This window comes from Calliopsis andreniformis, chromosome 2 (genome assembly GCF_051401765.1).
Source record: "Calliopsis andreniformis isolate RMS-2024a chromosome 2, iyCalAndr_principal, whole genome shotgun sequence".
In the NCBI taxonomy this organism is placed as follows: Eukaryota; Metazoa; Arthropoda; class Insecta; order Hymenoptera; family Andrenidae; genus Calliopsis; species Calliopsis andreniformis.
Window position 1 is genome coordinate 16,521,540 of NC_135063.1, and position 20,979 is coordinate 16,542,518.

Here is a 20,979-nt window from a genome sequence, read left to right on the forward strand (position 1 = left end):
ATATAATGTTCGATTAAACAGTAATATTAAAAGCACGTGAATAAAATTGATAAGTTATACCAGGAGATCAGGTCAATGGTCATCCTCAATCGCGTCTTTTATACGATAGGCGTCACTTCATTGCCAGAAGTCTCTTAACTTCCATTTAAACGGACAATTTAGCTGAAAATCATGTAATACCTGTATTTGATTTAAGCACTGTGCATTCAATTCGTATAAATCAGTAAATCTGCCGAGACTAATCAGAACACATAACAGCATCCTTTATGTTAATAAACTGAAAAGTTCTGATGTTCCAATAATTATTAAAAAAATATCTTTGTACTCCATTCCTAACAAATTTTTTCACATTTTGCATTTGCTAATTGTCTAAATGTGCCATTTACTATACGACTAAGAATAGAATGAAATGTAGAGATACAGAGAGTAAGAGACAAGGAATGACAGAAAATGTTGCCTACTGACAGGCGCATTTTCCGCTAAAAGACAACAGTGATCTATTTATGTACTATTTTTCTATTTTCTCCTAATATTCAAAAGGTGCATAAAAAATTAACAAACTGCACTCTCATATGTTACATAAAAAATAGGAAACATTTTAGCTTGGATGCCATGACTCCGTGCGATAAAATTTGTAAAAAATAATCATCGATGTATCGGTTCATTCACTCTAAATTTTTCATAATGAAGTTCACGGAAGACTATTACTTATATTACGTGAAATATCTATTTCTTATCATATGCTACATTTTTTACGATTCGCACACGAGAAATGTGCATAAGTATTTGAAGTGTAATATGCATTCGACATGTTATCCATTATCTCCTATTTAACAGACTGATCAGAGATCAACACAAATAAAAAACTTGCTAATTATCCGCATCGACAAGACTCACATAATGCATCGAATTGTACGTCATGAACATATCCTTTGGTAAAATAATACAATAAAGAAGTCTGGGAAAGTGAAAGATCAAATATTTGCCCTAAATCGATTAACTTCGAAAATTGTCGAAAATCCATACACAAATGCTGTATAATATCCGAAACGAACGAATAGAGTACCTTCGCGGCAAAAAAGAATAAGAGGAAGAACGGGCTGTTCCCGAAGGGTGGGGGATTGGCGAGGGGGCAAAAGACACGGTAGAGGGAGTCAGAAAAGGGAGAACACGCGTGTTCTGAAATGCAGTATCGGATCGGCGGTGGTCAGCGGTCCGTTCAGGTCCGTTCGTCGCGCATGCAACGCTCTCTACATCGTTATCGTGAATTTTTGACCATCGGACATGCTCGGGACCGGGACACTTTTGCCCGCGATTTAGTAGCAGCAAGTTCACTGTTCGAGCGGTTCGTAGCTACGCGGATGATCGGTCGACAGCGAAAAAATCGGTGAATTGAAATTTCGACGACACACGGAAGAAGATTCGCTATTTCTTTCTTGCCACCCTCGCGGTAAGTCCTCGATTTTTTGCAAATTCTTCGGTCCGATCGACAGGAAATCGCGTAGGATGAGGACTCCTCCTCGAGGAAACGGAAAACGAATTCGTTACATTTAGGTCTTGTTTGCTGCGCACGTCCGGAATTTTTTCTGTGTATAATCGCGAACAGAGGAACGTAAACAAACGTGAAACGTAGTCAGAAATTTATCCGCGCCTTTGTCATAGTAATGTGACGGCAAGGAAGGCAAAGGAGACTTCATTTCTTTGTTATAGTCTCGTTGTTACATTCACTGTAGTTTCAAATTATTTAGAGTGGAAGAATTTTATTTCTGACTGTCACTCATCATTTTTCGGAAGACCAAAGTGGGATTCTGTAATGATAATGACGTAACGCATGTCAATTACGAATTTTGAGTTGTGTCATTGTTGCAGCAAATGAGCGATATATTGAGGGTCGCTGTACTTTATTTTTAAAGTACAGAAATTAAATAGAAAAATATTATTACTGCTGAGTTAATGTACTTCCAGAACGATTACAATGGGATTATTTTAATTATCGTTTATAGTGTTTAATCGCTTTAGACTCGTTGTTATCTCTATTTTGTGGAATTAGTACTCTCTTGCATTCTTTCGATTAACTACGATAAGACAAATATGAATTGATGACGCGTTGAGTAATCTTGGAAATGTAAGTGCTACACTTTATAAGCTCTGTGAGCGGCGGTAGCAAATAGAGACTGTACAGTTCATAGAATATTTTGAGCTTTAATACAGACGAATTATTCATAGCATTAATCTACGATTGGTTTTGTGGGTTCCTTGGAAGTCTGTGATTGGTTAATCCCTTGCCTCACGATTTTTTTTAGGTTAAATGAAGAATCAAATTTGAGATGAAATGAGAATGAAAGAAACTATTAGTTTCTTAAAGATTCTACATATTTTTCTTCTTTGTTAAATGTCTATTACATATTTTTTAACATATCTAGTATTATATTTTAATGTATTCATGTTTTTATTCAGTTAAGTCTGTTAAGTAATACACTTTTTTTGTCTATATTCTTTCGCCATCTGTGGAGTAATCTCGTTATTTATTAGAAACTGCATAGCTTATATTTCTTCCTGATACAACTGTGAAACAAGAAGATATTGATTTCAAGGAATGATGGAATTAATAATGAGCTTATAATTGGCAAAAAATGATTTCTTTTCTATTCACGTAGATTGAGATTTATGGAATGATTCGCGTAAAGTGTGGAAGCCAAAGTCGAATTTATACGGAAGTAACGTTTGCAATTTGAAAAATGTCTTCGTTGTAGAACTCCCTCAGAATCGAGCATTCTTTGCACGAACTTAATAAAGACATTGAAGATAAATCGTATCGGTGGTTTTATGAGTAAAGTTCTCTACGTGTGTGCGTAACAATGTCACAGTCCGGAAAAGCATCGAGAGATAGGGCTGGTGAACTTATGCTGAAAATTTCTGCAAGATGCATAGAACTCAAATGCCAGTATAAGGTCCCATATACGACGAGATTTGGCTCCAGGCATGCCTTGCGATTCGAAAGAAGTCTCCCTCGGTTCGTTCCCATCACTAGTTGCGAGGCATGCCTGGAAGCTGGTTTCGTTGTATGCATATGTATAAGGCTCTTGAAAGAGAACTTGCAGAATGTAGATCTTCGTGCGAAGTGATTCCTCATTAAGCTCACTGATTTGGAAGTTGCTTGGCAAGTCTTTTTATACTGTATCGTTTATGACAAATTGATACAGTGTTATGACCTCCTTAAATGTAGACTTGTAGATAAGACTATTTGAAGTTGATATAATTAAACAAAGATATTGACCTGATTCTTAGAACTAATATCCACTGATAGATGTTACATATCGAGTCATGAAATCGATTTAAGAACATTTGGTCGAGATTTCGGCGAGTCTCGTGAAACGACCGATTGAACTTTGCGCATATCGCACAGTGCATTGCACAGATATGCATATGTATGTATACATATAATGCATGCGCGTTATTAATTAGTTCGCGATCAGTGACAGCGTTTAAAGGGGATGTAATCTAAATGGATACTGAAAAGTCCGCTGGAACGTGAGTGCGTTTTCTTTGATTTGTTCTTCGTAATTACGAAACATTATCGCCACTGACATTCTTTGTAATACTGCAGACGATAAAGTATAAAATTAGATATTTCCTGCTCGATAGTTACCGTGTCGTTATTCGAGAGGCACAAAGTGGTCCAACACGATTATTTAATCGATTGATGCGGACGATTGAATTATTCTCTATAAATATGCGCTCCCTCTTATCTGCCGCTTCTCGTCGCTCGAGTCTTTTTTTTATTATCGCTGCTTTTATTCTCACCAAAATGAGATTTTTAGTGGGAAACTTCAAACCGATGATATCATTATGCAGAGCGGTAAACGACCGTAGGAAATGAACGCTCGTATCGAACTGTTATTCTTTTAAACGGAGCTATTAATGTTAGACTAACACTTGAATAACTGTTTGGTGACCTTGAGGAACCAGTCTGGCTCTTTAATTGATCAATTTTGAATCGTTTTCAAGGGCTTGTGTTTACACTGTTTTTGCTTACCGTTTACTAACTTACATTTGCAACTTATTTTTACAGCTACAGTATATCAAACATTTCTATGTAACAAAATTAGTTAGTAATACTATGTAAAAGCAATAAGTTTACATTTATTTCACGTTGTTATAAGTTTATACTGTCACAGTTTATATTGTCACCTTTGCCATATTCTTCCATTAAAATCTCATTAATATATTGTGTTTTGACACCCTTGCTCATTAGCCTACACTTATGTAAGCTTGATTTATTTACGATCTTTATTTGCATTACATGTAGCTGCACTTTTTGTTAAATGCATTCTGCTGCATCTGCATGCAGCCGTTACTCCTGTGCTGCTTACATAAGGAAGCATGTCTATCATTTACGCGGCGATGTAAAAGATATGCAATTGTTCATTCGCTTCCTTCCCTGAACCAACTGTCTTTTATGATAATGCATGCACTTTGTGCCAGAGCCTTTTGTTCCTGAGAATAATGTGTCCCTATAAAAGCAGCTTATAGAGCGGTTCAGCTGCTCTCGTTTCACTTTTACGCATACTTGCATGTTGATGCACACCGCGTTGGTGATTTATCAGTATCAGTGAAAGTGTTCTAGTAATAAATCTGATGCAACTGTGGGATTACTAGCAGGTTAATTTCTCTTCATATAACTGGAAAATCTTATAAAAGGCATTTACTGAACTGAGTAACTTCTCAGGTTACTTACAATGCTGCTTATAAGTAGACGGTGCATCTTTCAAACCCCCAAAAGTTAATGTTTCTCTAATTTTATTTATCTACTAATTGTAACTGTTGCATTAATAGGAATATTAATTGTCAAAGACTTTATAATTACTCGTTTTCAAAGATGCTATCACCTACGCTCGAAGCTTGAAATCTCTTATTGGGATTACTCATCAAGCTGCATATACTCACCAAAGTTCGCCGTGTTTAGTCACCATACAATTTCTAACGAGCCACTTGTGAATCGACTTTGTTCCCTGCGTTGGCGCGTTCTTCCTCCGATAATTCATCACTCTTGACATATTTATGCAAACAACTTAATTACCTAAAATCGTCATTTTTTTCATATGCTACGCATCACGAACACATTGAAACCTTCACTTTGTTCAGAATTTAATTTTTTTATGTGCACTATAGGATTGACTTATGTCTGTTGCATTGAATGACTCACGTTCAAATGAATCGTACTCAGTTATTTTTGTTTGTATCGCTAACGTGGAGAGTTTTTAAAGTGTACTTATAAAAGTTTCTCTTTAAAACCATTAAGATTTCTTACGACACGATATACATCACTTTCGAAACTCGCTTGTCGTTATATTTCATATTCGCTGTGATGAATTGAAGCGAAAGCACGACTATGGAATAGCAAATTCAACATTCGAAAAAACGTAAAAACCGCAAGGAATATATGTTATAGAAGAATCGAAGGAATTTTCATGAAAGTAAAGCAAAAAGAAACTATTGATAAAAGAAGTAAATAAGCACTTTAATACTTCGTCTTAAAACACGACATTAAAAAGATATCTTTCCAAAGGTAAACATTGAGCTTAGCAACGATTCGCAAGTGTCGTTTGAGAAACGAACGTTGAACTTGAATTTGCGCACTCCCTTGCAAACAGTTGGATCTCCGATGATCTCTTGAGTGGACTTTCGTTGTTGATTCATTGCGTTCGATAAGATTCGCTCAGCTGTACTTCGACCGATCTCTTTGTGGGTTGTAACTTTTAATTTTCGTGCAGTCCGATCGGGAACACAATTTAGTCGATTCGATGTGACTGCTTGGTTTTTTCTTTCAACAACAATGTAACAATTTCAAATCGTATGAATCATTATATGCAATTCCCCCTCTCTTTATTCCCCTGCTATCTTACGAATTTTTATGATAACCTTTTCTATTCATAGAAACAATGTTGCACTGCGAGAGTTCTCGCTTCTTCGTTCTTAGCTCAGCCTACTTTTCTTGCTCTTGCTTCTTGGTTGGAGCCCCACGTTCCTTGTCCCAATTTCTACTTATCGATTCTTCGAATTCGAGTTTCGATTTCTACTGCGCTGAAGTTTTCACGCCCAGGCGATCTATGTTACCCAGGGTTCGGCCGCCTTGTGAAACAATGATCGTCGTTTAATTCCATAAACAAGATTACGGTTATCATGGCGTGCAGATAGGCCAGTTTCTTCTCTTTGAGGAAGTTTGCGCAGCGATCAACTGTTTCAATGTCGTTGATGCCTTCTTAACGCTGCCACGCCGTGCATCATTCTCTTGCAGTAGTGTGCGACGAAAGGACGATGTGTAAAAGTTATTTACGATTGGCTGAAGGTACTCATGCGGAGTAAATCAAAGTTAATATTCAATGAATTGCCTAACTTTACCTTATTCCTAATATCCGTAGAAAAGAAAGAGGGAATATATTTTGAATATTTTTCTTCAAGTAGATACAGTGACTCCTATTAATATTCAGACTCTAGTATAATCTGAATTCTTAATTTTTAGACCTTGAATAAATCCTCGCAACAGGAGCAACAAAATTTACCAAACATTAAAAAAGTTATCGATTTATTAGACGTAAGTATACGTAGATTTAAATTTTAGAAGAAAAATAATAAAGTATCATGGCGATCGTGTTTACAAAACCATTCGATGATTTGTGTCATTTACACCTGACGAAAGACACTTGAGATTAATCGATAAATGAGATAAGGTAAAAACGCGGGCGATGCATGCGCTCGTGACCGGTATGTTTTTAGAACAGTCGCATCTGAGAGCGTTCATTTGCCTTGAGTACCTATACAAGAATACACGCTACAGGGTGTCTAACGTTCGATGTGATCGAAAAGATAGCGATACTATAGAGCAAAATTGGAGCAGAATGTTAAATACGATTATCTACATCTAAATAATATAATATTTTGAATATAAAAATGCATCTAAAATACCACTGATTAAATACGAACTCCAAATCTGGGTTTATCAAAGAATAAAATAATATTCAGACATACTATTTATGGGATGAGCTAGTAGATTAAACCTAGTAGAAGATTCAGTCCAAAGAGTAAAGAAAGAAGAAGCATCGTTACGTTTTTCACACCTGTAAAACGTGCTTGTTTCACAAAACGAGCTGTTATTGTATTCAGAATATCATGACGACACTTCGTTTTTTTAATTCTCTTCTCGCCGAGTCACCGTATCGAAGAAAAAATATATCAGTGAGTATACTTCCTAGGAATATTCCCTCAAAGCTGTTGACAAAGCAATTAAACGGCCAGTTATGATAATTGACGGGGAAGCTGCGGAAGTATTCCTCAAACTTATTATTATTTCTTCTTCTTGTGCCTGACGTAATCTTTGCACGCGAGATTCGGTGAAACGCGAGCCAAGACTTCCAAGTCCAGTAACCTTTGTGTTCCTCGATCGTGAATCCGTTAATCTAATCTAATCGCAAATCGAGACGCTAGAATGTTGTTCGTTAGTTAGAATCCCGAGTAGTTATGGAAGTTTCGAAGTCGATTGTCTTTTGTGCTTGAACTGTTAGCGAGGAGATAAAGAGTAAGATTTCAGACGAGTTTTTAATGTGGTGTTAGGTGACTCGCTTTCAGCAATTTGCGGACTTATTTCAAATTGACAAATTATTTGAAAATTTCTCTACAATTTTGCTCTTTCTATGAAGTATACATCTGGTTAGGATGCATCCCGAGTCGAAGCACAACTGATAATAATTATCTTTCATGTCAAAGGTGAATGAATCTTTCCACAGTTTTTCAACGTGACTACTTCCTTTACTTGAAAGGTGACTTCAGGAAGAAATCGAGGCTACAGACGGTGAGATTTACTACCTCGTTGGAGCACACTCGATAGCGAAAGTGAACGTAAAAGCTGTGATCTCAACTGACTCTTGAAAGATTTCTTCACTGATATCTACAGAGATTACCACTAATATTTTTTCTCACTGATTATTATTATTATTTTTTTTTAATCTTTGATTTATTTAGTTGCATTTGCCACATCTTTAAAAAAAGTCAATTTTTCTTTTATAATAGTGAAATAATAACATCGTTAACGTTTGAAGTGGGAAATGAAAGTTATACAAGTCTTCCAATATTAATGAGAGTCTCTACACTTAGAAGTTCTTCGCCGAAGTTTTCCTAACAGAAAGTGAAATTTTACACCATTATATTCAACTGAAATATTTAAGCGATTGATTTATTTAAACCATTTAGACATCAGAAATGTAGATCAATCAGATCGTCCCTTTAAGAAACAAGTTTCAATTACATACAAAAAATAAAAATGTAACGACACCCGAAGGAAGCAAGTTATGTAAGTTCCATTTAAGTGATGCAATTATTTGTAACTTTTGTTGACTTGTGTCGTAATTGATGGATGCTTGTAAAGAATCAGTTCATTTACTCGTAATACACTATAGCGAATAATCTTTCTATAGTCCAATTAATAAGCACATTACTGAAATTTATTTTCTTTAGTGTGTTGCGTCGCATTGAACAGAGACAAGGCCAACAGGTTTTTTTATTCACGCAAATGCTTCGTTACATGTCATTATTTGTTGCTTCTTGACAATACGTATATACGCAACTAGCGATTTTCTACGTATCAAGCGTATTTTTTTATTCAACTTTTTTCCGGTTTTGACGTCTGTTGTGCGAGATGATTTGCGAATAAAAAGAAATTATGTAAATAGATATGTCAAACTGTAAATCATTAGTTGTGATTGCGGTTTTCTGATTTACTGTTAGTTTATGATCATGTTATGATCATGAACATGTGAATTTGTAGACGAACTGACGTAGAATATTTTTACATTTACATTTTGAAGTAGCCCTACCTTTACCTATATTTTAATCTTTGAAACAGTTATGTTTTTTCCTTAATGCTAAATAAAAGGAAAGAACCGTGTAATAATATAATTAGCAATACAGGGCATACAATAACTCCAATAGTAACTGATCGTAAAATTTTGTTAAACTGGCAGAACCGGTTATCCCAATACTTACCACCTGGTATACCGATCTTTTTCTTGGCGTCAAACGTCGCTACCTAATTTAATTAAATGATCAATACAATGTACATACCCAGTTTCTTTCTCTCAGACTCCAGTGAACAATCAGTATCCATTCCTTTGTTCACAGTTCCGCGGAGCTCGGTTCGCCTATGCTCAAGCAAGTAAAGCGTTCGAGCATTAATATCCCCCCGAGTACTTGACCAACGACAAAGCGTAATCACCATGGAGGTATTGATGCACGAGGCGAGCAATGGCCAGGACGCGAACGTGGTCAGCGTGTACTCGGCGGAAAAAGAGCCGACCAAAAAGCTAAAGGATACTCAGGTGGATGAAGCAGTGCATGGGTTTATGGAGACTGCTGCAGCTGATACTGTTGATATCATGTTCGAAAAAATTACGTACACGGTGTCCCTTGGGTTTAGAAAAGGTCAGTTCTTTTCTTTGCCCTTTTTCCACCTCTCCAGACTTCCTGTTTTATTACTCTTCTTCGTCCCCCGTTTTTCATGTTTCAAACATTTGTCCAGGCGGCATGGCCATTGTATTTCATTACCGTGAGAGATCTCTGGATAAGCTACTTTCGATTTCTCCTTTCCCTCCACTTTTATTAATCGCTGCTCGTGTTTCGGGCGTTAGTGACATAACAGCTTCAATTAAATAGAGAAACGCGTCTTGACGGTGCATGTTCCAGGTCAGAAGGAGATATTGCACGGGATCAATGGAAGACTTCCAGCGAAACAGTTGATAGCACTGATGGGGCCATCCGGGGCAGGGAAGTCGACGTTGCTGAATATTCTGTCGGGATATAAAATTACTGGTATGGACGGCAGCATCTACGTCAATGGGCGGTCTCGACAGATGAATTCCTTTCGAAAGTGAGCCTCTATTGTGCTGAAAGATTCTCTTGTTGCATCCTTCTTTAGCCATTGCTGTCTAACTGCGACTGGAGTAGGAATTATAATTGGTAGCTAGTAATACTTAGATAGATAATACCCATTTTTTTCTGGAGCCCCAAACACTGCAAAAGGATAACAATGATAAGTACATGTAAAAAAAACAAGTCCTAGAAAATGGGGATGTGATATAATTTATAGCTAGTAGAGTAAATAACTAGTCCTGCTTAGTAATCTATTAACATATTAACCCTCTACTAGTTATAAACCATCAATCATGTAACTTCCTGTTGAACTCAGGATCTGTTAGCCGTTTATCACGGAACACGTTAAACAATTAGAAATCTGTGGCTCGACGGCACGACTAACGCAATGATATGCAATTCAACTGGATTGTATTCACATATCTAATCGTTTTTTCCCTCTAATTTGTCACAGATGTAGCGCTTATATCACACAGGACGATCGCTTGGAGCCTTTGTTGACGGTCATCGAGAATATGAAAGTTGCCGCTGACCTCAAGTTGCCAACGAAGATTCCGCGATACGAGAAGGAAACGATAGTGAGTAAGCGGCCCAGTTGCGTTCGAGTCGGTTGTCAATATTTTCAGTTGCATCGCACGCCAAGTGCAACGCGTGAACTAGCTTGATAAGATAAACGATGTTGAAGCGTTGTCAACATAGTTCCATCATTCGAATGTTTATCGGCCAGTAAGTCACGAAATCTTTTGAAGTTAACAATGTTGCTTAACGTGAACATTTCATCGGCAAAATTCTTCAGTTTCTGGAATTAGATGGTGATAAATGAAACTGCATTACTAGGTGCAAGATCTTTGGTGTCACATATAATCTCTGTAATGAAAGTTTTTGCGACATCAATTTTCACAGCTCCAACAATTTTAACGTACAAAGATATATTACAAAGATGAATCTCAGAGGACTGCAAATATCTTCACATGCTGCGCAATTTTTCAGTCAAATTGCTTGTTTTGAATGGAGAATTCCGGTCCAGTTTGCATCTATCGTTATAATGCTAAAAAGAAACTGTCCTCGGTGAGATTTCATGACTTGAATGGAGATATTTTGATGCATACAAATTTGCATAAATCTGTTCCTCGCGTTCAGTATGAAACAAAAATAAAATATAACATCGTGTTTTCTTTTGTTAAGAAAAAGTAAGAACGTGGAGAGGACTGATTTATTACCGGAATCGGGAAGTCCACTTTTTCAACTTTCCTGATATCTATGTCTTCTCTTAACCATGGAAAAATTCAATTTTTCAGATCGTAGAAATCTTGACCACTTTGGGCCTCTATGAGCACAGGAATACACGAGCTGGAAGATTAAGTGGTGGCCAGAAGAAGAGACTCTCCATCGCTCTGGAGCTGGTTAACAATCCAACCGTTATGTTTCTTGACGAGCCAACGACGTAAGTGTCTGATATCACGAGAGAAAATATACTAGTTCCCAACCCAGCTAGATTCCACCAATATTAGGTGAAATTACTTTTTTAGAGGCCTAGATAGTTCATCCTGCATGCAAGTGGTGAATTTGTTGAAGCTCCTTGCGAGGCAAGGAAGAACCATTATTTGTACAATTCATCAGCCCAGTGCGTCAGTCTTCCAACTTTTCGATCTGGTAATCAAATAATCTATAAAGAAATAGAGCTTATTTGCATAACTTCATTTCTTAATTTCTTTTAATAGACTTAATTTCTTTATTTAATTTTTATGTTGATCCAGGTTTATGTATTAGCTAAAGGAGAATGTTTATACCATGGAGCGACTGATCAATTGATCCCTTATTTGGAGAATATCAAACTACCTTGCCCTATGTATCACAATCCAGCCGACTACGGTAGGTACAACTGTTCTGAAAATCCTGAATTCTGGCTTTACTTATGTTTTCAATCTATGACTCTGTCTTCTATAACACACAAACAATCTCAACTCTAAGTTCTAAGTTCTTGCAATATGTTTTACAGTTATAGAATTAGCCTGTGGCGAATATGGAGAGGACAAGATAAGGTTGTTGATATCTGGCTCACAAAATGGCCAAAGTTTGCAGTGGTTCAAAGATCCTGATGTTCTATTAGATGCGAAAGGCTTGAGAGGTATGTCTGTCATTGATATTCCTAATTTCAGTTATGGTTGAAAAAATGTTATGTGACAATTCAAAGCCAATTCTATAATGATTTAAAACTAATTTCCCTTTTTTTTTTCATTTTTAAGCTGTCTATCCTCTCAAAAAAAATGTCGACTCGAACGGCAAAAAAGGTCTGCAGGCAACTTCCTTGGTTCATCAAATTAAAATCTTGATGGCACGGGGTATCCTGATGTGCAGAAGAGATACAGTAAGTTGCATGAGTACAAAGTGCATATTTACTATTAGTTTTATCTTACTATCCATATCGCTTCAGCGGTCAACAAATAACATGTTAATTGACAGTATAATTTACTAAACCACAGCTCTTGATTTACTCACGTGTTATTATTTCCAATTTGCATGACTTTCTCTGATACTTTTTTAAAAACAAATACTGCTTTCGCAACCTAATAAACTGCGGATTTTTATGCAAATATACATATTAATAACAAATCTTGTTCATTCTCGCGTTTCAGACTTTGACACATTTAAGAATTTTAGTCAATGTAGCTGTCGGTTTTATGCTTGGTTCAGTTTTTCTTGAAACTGGCACGGATGCTTCCAGAGTTTTAGACAATTACAATCTCTTATTCTCTATTCTTATACATCATATGATGACCACGATGATGCTCACGGTAGTCACTTGTAAGTGAAAAAAGAAGATTTTACTTCATGAAAGTAACACATTTAAACTGTTTCTATCATTTTTTTTAATCATGATACCTTTGCTTTTTCCAGTTCCTATGCAAATGAGCATTTTATTAAAGGAACACTTTAACAGATGGTATAGTCTAAAAGCATTCTACACGGCCATGACGCTGGTCGACCTACCGCTTTCGATTTTCTGTTGCTTCATTTTCACTTTAATAGTCTACCTCATAACATCGCAGCCGCTAGAAATGACACGGTTCCTGATGTTTCTCTCGATTAGCGTACTGGTAGTTCTCATAGGTCAAGGAACTGGCCTCACGATTGGAGCAGTATTTAATGTAGTTGTATGTATATTTCCGCCGCAAGTAAAATCAAACTACGTTAGGCTAAAACTCTACTAGCATTTAGAATATATTAAACTATTGAAAATTTGTTGAACAATTTCAGAATGGAACATTTATAGGACCAACCTTATCTGTACCATTAATGATGTTTTCTGGCTTTGGTGTATCATTGCGCGACATACCGAGTTATCTTAAGTGGGGCACATACATCAGTTTTTTACGATACGGCTTAGAAGGGTATGGGTTTTTATTTGACTATTTATCCACGATGATTTCTACTTCATTTTAGTAGTACTTCTACAGTTTCTCAATTTTCATATCTTTCTATTTTGGTTCACAGATACGTCAGTTCCCTTTATGGCTATGGTCGATCGGTTTTGCCCTGTCAAGAGAAAAACCACACGTATTGTCATTACAAATACACGTCTAAGTTCCTCTCTGATATCGCCTTGGATGGTGAACAGTTCTGGAATGACATTGTAGCCCTGATTATGATACTAATCCTAACACGGTGTGCAGCTTATCTTCTTCTCAAGTGGAGGATTGTGTCCGTTCGGTAAATTAAACTAACAATAAGAGAATTCATCGACATACTTGCACGTGTTCTATAGTTGTCTTTATCATGATCGATGGACAACCGTGTTCCAATTATTTTTATATGAGAGAAGTGCGGAATACTATGTTTATTCACGTGCTCTTGAATAGATTCACAACAGAGTGTGAATATTTGAGTTTCGCATTTAAACAAGAAGCGCAACTGTTTAGGAAAAGAACTCTGGTTCAAAAATGAGAACGAAAAAAGTAATGTTTATTGACCATGGTGCAAAACAGAATTCCTTAATGATCAGAGTTGAGAAGACTGCAACTACTTTCTTGCCTCAAGTGCCAAGAAATTTGTAAGTTCTGGTATTTTTAATATAAATGAATTAAAATGTAATTCTATTAACTTTTCGTGATCGTGTGTTTATACGTTTATTTACACATGTGGTATCTTTTCAGTGTAATCAGTAATACAAAAGCGGAAGGTTAATAGATTATAAATTTTGTTAATTAGTAAGTTCTAGATTAAGTATAATTTAAAACAATATTAGCAAACGTGATATTTCAAAGTTGCTCAATGAAAATCAATTAATTAAGGGTACAAGTCTTTTTGCATATTGCAAATTGATAAAAAAGAAACGGAAGGCGACTCTTGTTCCTCAAATGTATGCTGTACACACTTTTATAGATAAGAGCAGGGTCTAAAACTTATTTAAAATTGTTTTTGTAATTTGTAATATAAGTAATGCCGAATTCTTTAGATTTCTTCCATTCTCGCGTTTGTGCAATTTTTATCCATTCATGTTAGTATCTATTATTTTTTTAATATTATTGTAAGAATTATTTTGTTTACACAGCTTATCTATTAACACTTATTTGACTAATGCTTTACGTATCAATTTAGGAACAGACATTGGCAATTTTCGTCAGAGGAAAAAGTTGTTGTCTTTAGAATAAAATTTTATCAAAATTAGAATAATATTCTAATAAAATTCTAAGGATAAGTTATGGAGAATGGAATTTCAGTGGGAATAATCAATGATGTATGCTTCTTTAATAATGCCTATAAAGTATAATCTCTGTGTACTCTGATTGTTGGCATTGAGTTAGCCGATTAATATTTACGGAAATACTTTGAACTCGCAGTCTTGATAATTTAATATAACACATCGGATGTAGATGTTTCTGAGTATGTACGTTTATCACACTGGCGATAACCCTTCGCTGTAAAAGTTTTTTTACAAATTCCTGTATAGCAAATAATTTTTTCACTGAAATAGCAACACACACAACAACAACAATAATTTTAGTTTTTACATTAAATTGTCTTTCAAAACCAAATTGGAGATATGATTAGAAAAATTATATTGATAATACATGAAAAAAAAAGAACAACTTTTTCCTTATCAATTTATACGTTTATCACGCAACCCGTGTGTGATTAACGCACGCAGATAGACTTCTTAGTTTTCGCGTGAAAATTATTTTTCAATGATATCAGCGTTGCAGTAATCATATCGGTCTAAAATTAAAAAGTAGAAAAATTTGTAACTATTCGTACATTTCGAACATTAGAAGGTTTATATTTTATATATAGAATGAATTATATAATTCCTCCGTAAAATTCGTTAAACTTAATGTTATAATTTTGTAGATAATGCTTATTCATATATTTTTATAATGCTGTATACACCCACGTATAATTAAGACAGAATGTGAGAAAGTAAGCATTTATTTATAACTTTTTACATCAAATTATATAAGCGTGGTTAAATGCGTATAAAATATTTTACCCGCTTGATTTTTAGTTCATGGTACATGAGTACATTGAATTATGGACAACGAAAAATCTTAATATAAGTATTCCTTAAAAAGCAGAGAGTATTTTTTTATAAAAAAATCCACTCACAGTGGAATGATTTCAATAAAAATTTATCTAAGTACAGAAATTTTCGTTAAAAAAATACCTTATCTTTCAGCTATATGCGCTTTCCATTTAAGTACCAAATATGTACTAACTTGCAGACAAAATATCCACATGCACAGCGCTATTACAGTCGTTGCATATGAAACTGCAGGCATATCCATCATCTCTAGAATCTTTTTTGGTGAACGTAACTGACAATAAACTTCAGTGCAAGCTAGTCTATTCCTTTCACCGTCGTAAAACGCTTGTAAAATTCCTTCAAACGCGTACCTGAAGCAAAATCGATCAGGAAAATTATGTGTTTGTAACTCTGTTTCGAAGTTGAAATTATTTTAACCTACCTAAAGAAACTAACGGCGCATAAAGGTCGCAGGTAGGAGATCACTTCGCTGAATTTCAGGAAAAATCCGGCGAAAAGGATCATCGGCATGTTGATTGCAGGAATCAGAAATACGCCTAACTAAAAATGAAGTGAAAGTCTTTGGTAATCCAAATTTCTCTTTATATCTGGCTTGGAACTTATTCTACTGATTTCTTTGCGCCTGATCAAGCTACTGTAGACTATTTGCGTAATAGATAAAAGAATACGTCACTTTACTATAATTAGTATATTAGTTGCGAGTCGAGTAATATATTACGTTTGTGCTGAATGCAATGCCAATTAGCATTCCAGACGATTGTCCCAAGATCGTTGTTAAAACGCAAATCAGCCAAGTGCATAGAAATCTATCGTACTCCATAGGTTGTCCAGTCAGGTAGTAAGCAATTATAATGAACACCGTTGGACAAAGTATCTGAAAACAATTCTTCCAGTAAAAGATGTTTGTTAATTAGAAAATAAAGAAAGTAATAGACGTACTTGTAGTGGTAAATCCGACATGATTTTAGTGGTGTAATAAGACCTCAAACGATACCAATTGTTTAGATATTCTCGTAAAAACACAGCAGCTTCTACAGGAACTAAAAATATGACGTAAAAGATATTAAGTATTTATTTCTATCAGCGTAAATTTTTTGTTTATACAATTAACCTTTTTCGATTATGCTTTGGATTTCGCGAATATGATTCAAGCAATATTCAACTTACACACTAACACGGCGGGCATAGAGCTTGAGAAATACAAGAACAGCAAAATAAAAAACACACAAGCTATATTGCTGTTAACTCTACTAGCATTAATCCCAGAATTGTAAAACACTACGCCTAGTAAAAATGCAATTACCACATGAGCTGCAAGCCTAAGCTTCGTCAAGGTCTAAAAAGAAATGAGAGACAACTAGAAATGAAATGTTAAATAAGAACTAATCGTATCCTCACGTTATTGTCAATTGTTAAGTGTACTACTAACGTTGTCTCGTTTGGTACAAATCATCGCCCTCAACAAAAGGACTTTCTCTTCTTGCCAGAAGGACGATGTCTTTGACTTACACATGGCACTATCCATTTTAGACATGATTGTTATATCTGAAATGCAAAGATAAATCATTTGCAAATCTTCAAAGTTCCAACTTCGATTGATGTTAATTACCATTAATAGGATACTGAAAATGACTGCTCCAATTCAGGTACTTGTCGCGACTTATTCTATACAAATTATTCAAATCTCCTCTCCTTTCTTCTGTCATGATCTCCAAAACTATAAAAATTCAAAGTTAAAGTGTAAGGTTTCGGTTCCCAGTGAGTCTCAAAAGAACGAAAAATTACCAAACTCAGCTATATTGTAAAATTGCGGGCAAGTGTATTCCGCGCTGTTGCAAGTACTCAGAACATCGTCCCAGGGGCCACAATAGAAGGATTTTCCTTTATGCAAGACTAATAAATCATCAAATTGCGATATCATTCGGCTGCTGGGTTGATGAACTGCACAGGCAACTGTACAGCCTGCTTTTGCCATACCGTGCAGAAGACCGATCACCTATTAAAGGCAAAGGCAATTCTATTAGTTAAGTGAAGGAAGGATTGCTAAGCTATTGACTCCTACAAGTGACCTGATTTGAAGAGGTGCTGTCGAGTCCACTAGTGGGTTCATCGAGAAGTAAAACGGAAGGCCTCGTTACCATTTCTACTCCGATCGACAGCCTCTTTCGTTCTCCACCACTCAAATTCTTCACCAGTGTATCCAAACAGTTCATTAAACCCAGATTGTCTGCTATTTCTTGTACCTGTTGAATCATATGCTTATATTTTCTTATATCTATTTTGGTTTTAAGGCAGTCTGAGGCAGTCTGTATATGCAACAATAGACAGAAGCGAGGGATTTAGTAAGACTTTCCTCGTTCAGTGCAGATAAAATAATATTTGAAATGGCTCCACGTAATTTCATAAAGATAGATGTTTAAATAATGCACTCACTATCAAATAAAAAGCACGTAGCTCGCGAACGCCTTGAACTTTCAATTGCGCAGCGATGTACAGAGTCTCTCTTGTAGTCAGTAGAGGCAGCAACGCAAATTCTTGTGGTAGAAAGCAAGTGTGCTTGCGAAAGACGCTACCGTTCCATTCACGGCCGTTAACAGTAATTGACCCTTGCACGTTTGTTGATTTAAGGACAGATATGATTCGTAGTAGCGTTGTCTTTCCTGCTCCGGAAGGACCGATAATAGCGGTCAACTTTCCTGGTCGGAAACATCCAGTCACGTTCTCCAGTATTCTTTTTGACTTTACTGTAAAATAATTTACTGTGAAAACACTGAGAGTATCTTTTTTCCTATCATTGAAAACTATATATTGACATATAAAAAGAGATTAAATGGCAATAATTAATAAAATGATATGAAACTTTTTCTCAAAATATGCACCAGATAATTGTGTTGTTATTTGTTTAGTTTCCGTCAAACAGATTTGAAAACGTGCATATTCAGCTTCGTAGACTTCATTTGAAATTACGATGTCAGAATTTACTTCGTTGATTGATGAAAGAAAATGCACAGCAACCGGTTCTATCAATGTTTTTTCAAATTTTGTTGTATATTATGATGAAACCATTGGACCATCCGAGTTTAAATCCAAACACTTATGTAAAATAACCCTGACCTTTCTTTGCTATTTTAGCTAGTAGCCAGTTAATGATTACTTTTGCGAAAGAACAAGTCGACTTTCTGCTCATTTCCTGTTCAAAATTCTGATTTGTACTCTATAAAATACTGATCGAAGATACGAGTCTTTATTGACAGATGATTTCGTACCATCAGTTAGCGAGTGAATGACTGTCTCCTCTCGGTTCAATGACCGAAGGTTCAACACGTTCACCATAACGGTTACACTTTACTCTTACTTTCAAGAAGTCCATACAAGTTTTTGTAACAAAATCTACATATTTTTTAATTAAAAAGTCTCCAAGAATGTTCAGAAATGTTCAGAAATGTTCAGAAACACATATATAGATCGTAGAACACGTAATTAAGGTAATTAAGATCTCCAAAACTGAAGAAGACAGTCATTTATTGATCAGATTGTTCATTCGCATTTTATGTTACTCGACATTCTCAGTAGGCCTTATCTAGATCTTCGTAATTGGGTTACAGCATTTTCTGTTCTCGCTGCGACCATACATGGTCAACTTGCCTTTATTGCAATGGACGCTGTACGAAAGATTGTTGAATTCGACGTGCATTTTGGTCACTGGCCGTATTTCCAAATTAACGCAATTTTTATCGCTTTTTAACTGAATCGAGCATTCTTCATCAATCATTTTCGCTGTTGAGTCAGCGGTTGCATCGTTGTCGTATGTTTCCATCTCTTCGCGTTCCTTGACTGTTACCTGATTAAAGTGATCACTGAGCATGTTAACTAATCCGTCAATCATTCGAATAAACAAACCGAGACAGACTTACTCCATGCAACTTAATTTGAAGAACGACTGGCCATAATTCGTACGTAGTGTTTTCTCGCAAAGTATACCTATGGGAGGAAAATTAAGGAGATATGAATTTCGTGTTTCTGTATTTAAGAGGGTGCACCACTTTGTCGAATTCTGGAAATGGAAAATAGTCTTTCTGTAGGGTTTTTCAGGATACTTTATATTAGGATTTTTTTCAGCGAAAAAAGAAATTGTATCTTTAAAAAGCCGTCGTCTTATTAGTTTTCAAAATTATTAATTTGTTAATTATCGTTAATTTGTGAGTTTAAGCAACAAAAATAATACAGAAACAAAATTAAAATGTTGCTTAACACGACCTAAGAAATTTTCATATCATATTCAATAACTACTAGAGCGTGGATTTCTATGTAAATTCATATTTTCATAAATACGACTAAAGGATAGAATTTAAATACAGATCTCATTCGCTCTTAAACAATAATACGAGTGAGAAATTCTGCTACAATGTCGATTCAACTTAATCTTTTATCCTTATCGGAAAACGATTACATGCTTACTTTCGAATTTTTTCCACGATCTCCTCTTTATCGAGAACTAGTCTACAAACGATTAGTAATGCTTCTTACCAAATGTCACAAAATATAATGTTTAGTATGCAATCAGCGTTGTTAACTGCGACGCTAGCAACAACTGATTATGATCAGGCGCACACTTATTGATAATTTATGATTCGATATTCTTGCAGACACTTTGCTTCACTGTAACAGCTTTTTCGATCAGCGTGGTATTACCGATACTACGGTAGCACGAAACGACTCACATGAATTCATCCCGGCGACTGTTGATAAAACCATTCCCGCTCGAGTACAACTTTCTCACTGCCGTATCGCATGTAACTGCGTTCGCAGTTTGACCTTGATTCGCGATTAAACAGTCAACCATCATCACGTCGAGATTAATGCAAATTTTCGGAATTTTTAGACAGACTAAGAGGCAAACAAAATGGTTCATTTAAGAAATGTTAATAATTAGGGCTCTTAATGCTAGAGATTTACGGATTTACGATGAAACTCACAATTTTTAGCGATAGTTTCTACTGTAACTTACCTGTTGTCTATAACAGGTAACAAATCCTTTCTTTCACGCGGCTCGAAAAACTCGGCAACAGGACCATAAGAGGACGATATGGTCCTCGTTGAGAAGCCCTAGTCTAAAATAAGGCTATAAATGCGAGTTTCCTGAAGTGGAAGTGATATCTTAATGTATTTCGGTAATATCCTTTTGGTCACTCTTCAATTGATCCACTTACTCATAAAAATGGCACTTTCCTCGATGATACAGGAAACTGAACGAAGTTTTTGCAAATAGCTGATGATTCTATTTCAAGGCACAAGTCGACTGGATATTGATGGTTCTATTTTAATGACACATTTTTCTAATAACTTAGGAAAATAATTTATTCGTAATCTTCATGGCCGGAAATTTGTATTGTTTGGAATTGAAATTTCACACGTAGTTTATGAATATACTGATGAAAATCGATTTTGACACATCCTTTAAGTGTCGTTAAGTGTCCTTTTGACACTTAATTATCACAGTGATTAAAAAACTGTAA

The 20,979-nt window shown here is 35.7% G+C and overlaps 2 protein-coding genes and 1 long non-coding RNA gene across 8 annotated transcripts; 2 read left to right on the forward strand and 1 right to left on the reverse strand.

Moving 5' to 3' along the window:
* The first annotated feature begins 1,212 nt into the window (after positions 1-1,212).
* LOC143187000 (ATP-binding cassette sub-family G member 4) lies at positions 1,213-13,636 on the forward strand. 2 transcript variants are annotated; one of them, XR_013003131.1, is made up of 13 exons: positions 1,213-1,450; positions 9,175-9,474; positions 9,736-9,919; positions 10,376-10,499; positions 11,220-11,365; positions 11,451-11,574; positions 11,679-11,793; positions 11,921-12,049; positions 12,168-12,289; positions 12,558-12,726; positions 12,820-13,076; positions 13,196-13,313; positions 13,417-13,548. XR_013003131.1 is itself a non-coding variant. In XM_076390918.1 (13 exons), exons 2-13 carry the CDS (start codon positions 9,270-9,272, stop codon positions 13,634-13,636), a joined length of 1,929 nt encoding a protein of 642 aa, XP_076247033.1. In that variant the 5' UTR covers positions 1,213-1,450; positions 9,175-9,269. The 2 variants fall into 2 exon arrangements, 1 of the variants encoding a protein (XP_076247033.1); XM_076390918.1 differs by having other exon boundaries at positions 13,180-13,313; positions 13,417-13,636.
* Positions 13,637-13,698: 62 nt separating this feature from the next.
* Positions 13,699-15,493, forward strand: LOC143187022 (uncharacterized). 2 transcript variants are annotated; one of them, XR_013003135.1, is made up of 2 exons: positions 13,699-13,972; positions 14,076-15,493. It is a non-coding gene; the product is annotated as an uncharacterized LOC143187022 (long non-coding RNA). The 2 variants fall into 2 exon arrangements; XR_013003134.1 differs by having other exon boundaries at positions 13,848-13,972; positions 14,521-15,493.
* A 57-nt stretch (positions 15,494-15,550) lies between these two features.
* On the reverse strand, positions 15,551-20,849 carry LOC143186927 (ATP-binding cassette sub-family G member 4). 4 transcript variants are annotated; one of them, XM_076390800.1, is made up of 15 exons: positions 20,674-20,849; positions 20,472-20,602; positions 20,185-20,350; positions 19,378-19,444; positions 19,109-19,304; positions 17,897-18,207; positions 17,533-17,706; positions 17,249-17,459; positions 17,073-17,180; positions 16,893-17,008; positions 16,631-16,799; positions 16,403-16,503; positions 16,182-16,337; positions 15,885-16,003; positions 15,551-15,813 (listed from the first exon to the last, which is right to left on the reverse strand). In XM_076390800.1, exons 3-15 carry the CDS (start codon positions 20,307-20,309, stop codon positions 15,585-15,587), a joined length of 2,082 nt encoding a protein of 693 aa, XP_076246915.1. In that variant the 5' UTR covers positions 20,310-20,350; positions 20,472-20,602; positions 20,674-20,849; the 3' UTR covers positions 15,551-15,584. The 4 variants fall into 4 exon arrangements, with proteins under 4 accessions (XP_076246915.1, XP_076246923.1, XP_076246933.1 ...); XM_076390826.1 differs by lacking the exon at positions 15,551-15,813 and having other exon boundaries at positions 16,137-16,337; XM_076390808.1 differs by lacking the exons at positions 20,472-20,602; positions 20,674-20,849 and having other exon boundaries at positions 19,991-20,213.
* Between the last annotated feature and the right edge of the window lie 130 nt (positions 20,850-20,979).

What these genes read in the sequence shown, in the direction of transcription:
- LOC143186927 (XM_076390800.1), bottom strand. Translation starts at nt 20,309, where the DNA reads ATGATGGTTGACTGTTTAATCGCGAATCAAGGTCAAACTGCGAACGCA. An exon ending in TACGTGCTTTTTATTTGATA is followed by an intron (nt 17,707 to 17,896) that starts GTGAGTGCATTA and finishes ATGATTCAACAG; the next exon opens with GTACAAGAAATAGCAGACAA. An exon ending in ACAGCACCTCTTCAAATCAG is followed by an intron (nt 17,460 to 17,532) that starts GTCACTTGTAGG and finishes TGCCTTTAATAG; the next exon opens with GTGATCGGTCTTCTGCACGG.
- LOC143187000 (XM_076390918.1), top strand. Translation starts at nt 9,270, where the DNA reads ATGGAGGTATTGATGCACGAGGCGAGCAATGGCCAGGACGCGAACGTG. An exon ending in CAGATGAATTCCTTTCGAAA is followed by an intron (nt 9,920 to 10,375) that starts GTGAGCCTCTAT and finishes AATTTGTCACAG; the next exon opens with ATGTAGCGCTTATATCACAC. An exon ending in TTTCTTGACGAGCCAACGAC is followed by an intron (nt 11,366 to 11,450) that starts GTAAGTGTCTGA and finishes TTACTTTTTTAG; the next exon opens with AGGCCTAGATAGTTCATCCT.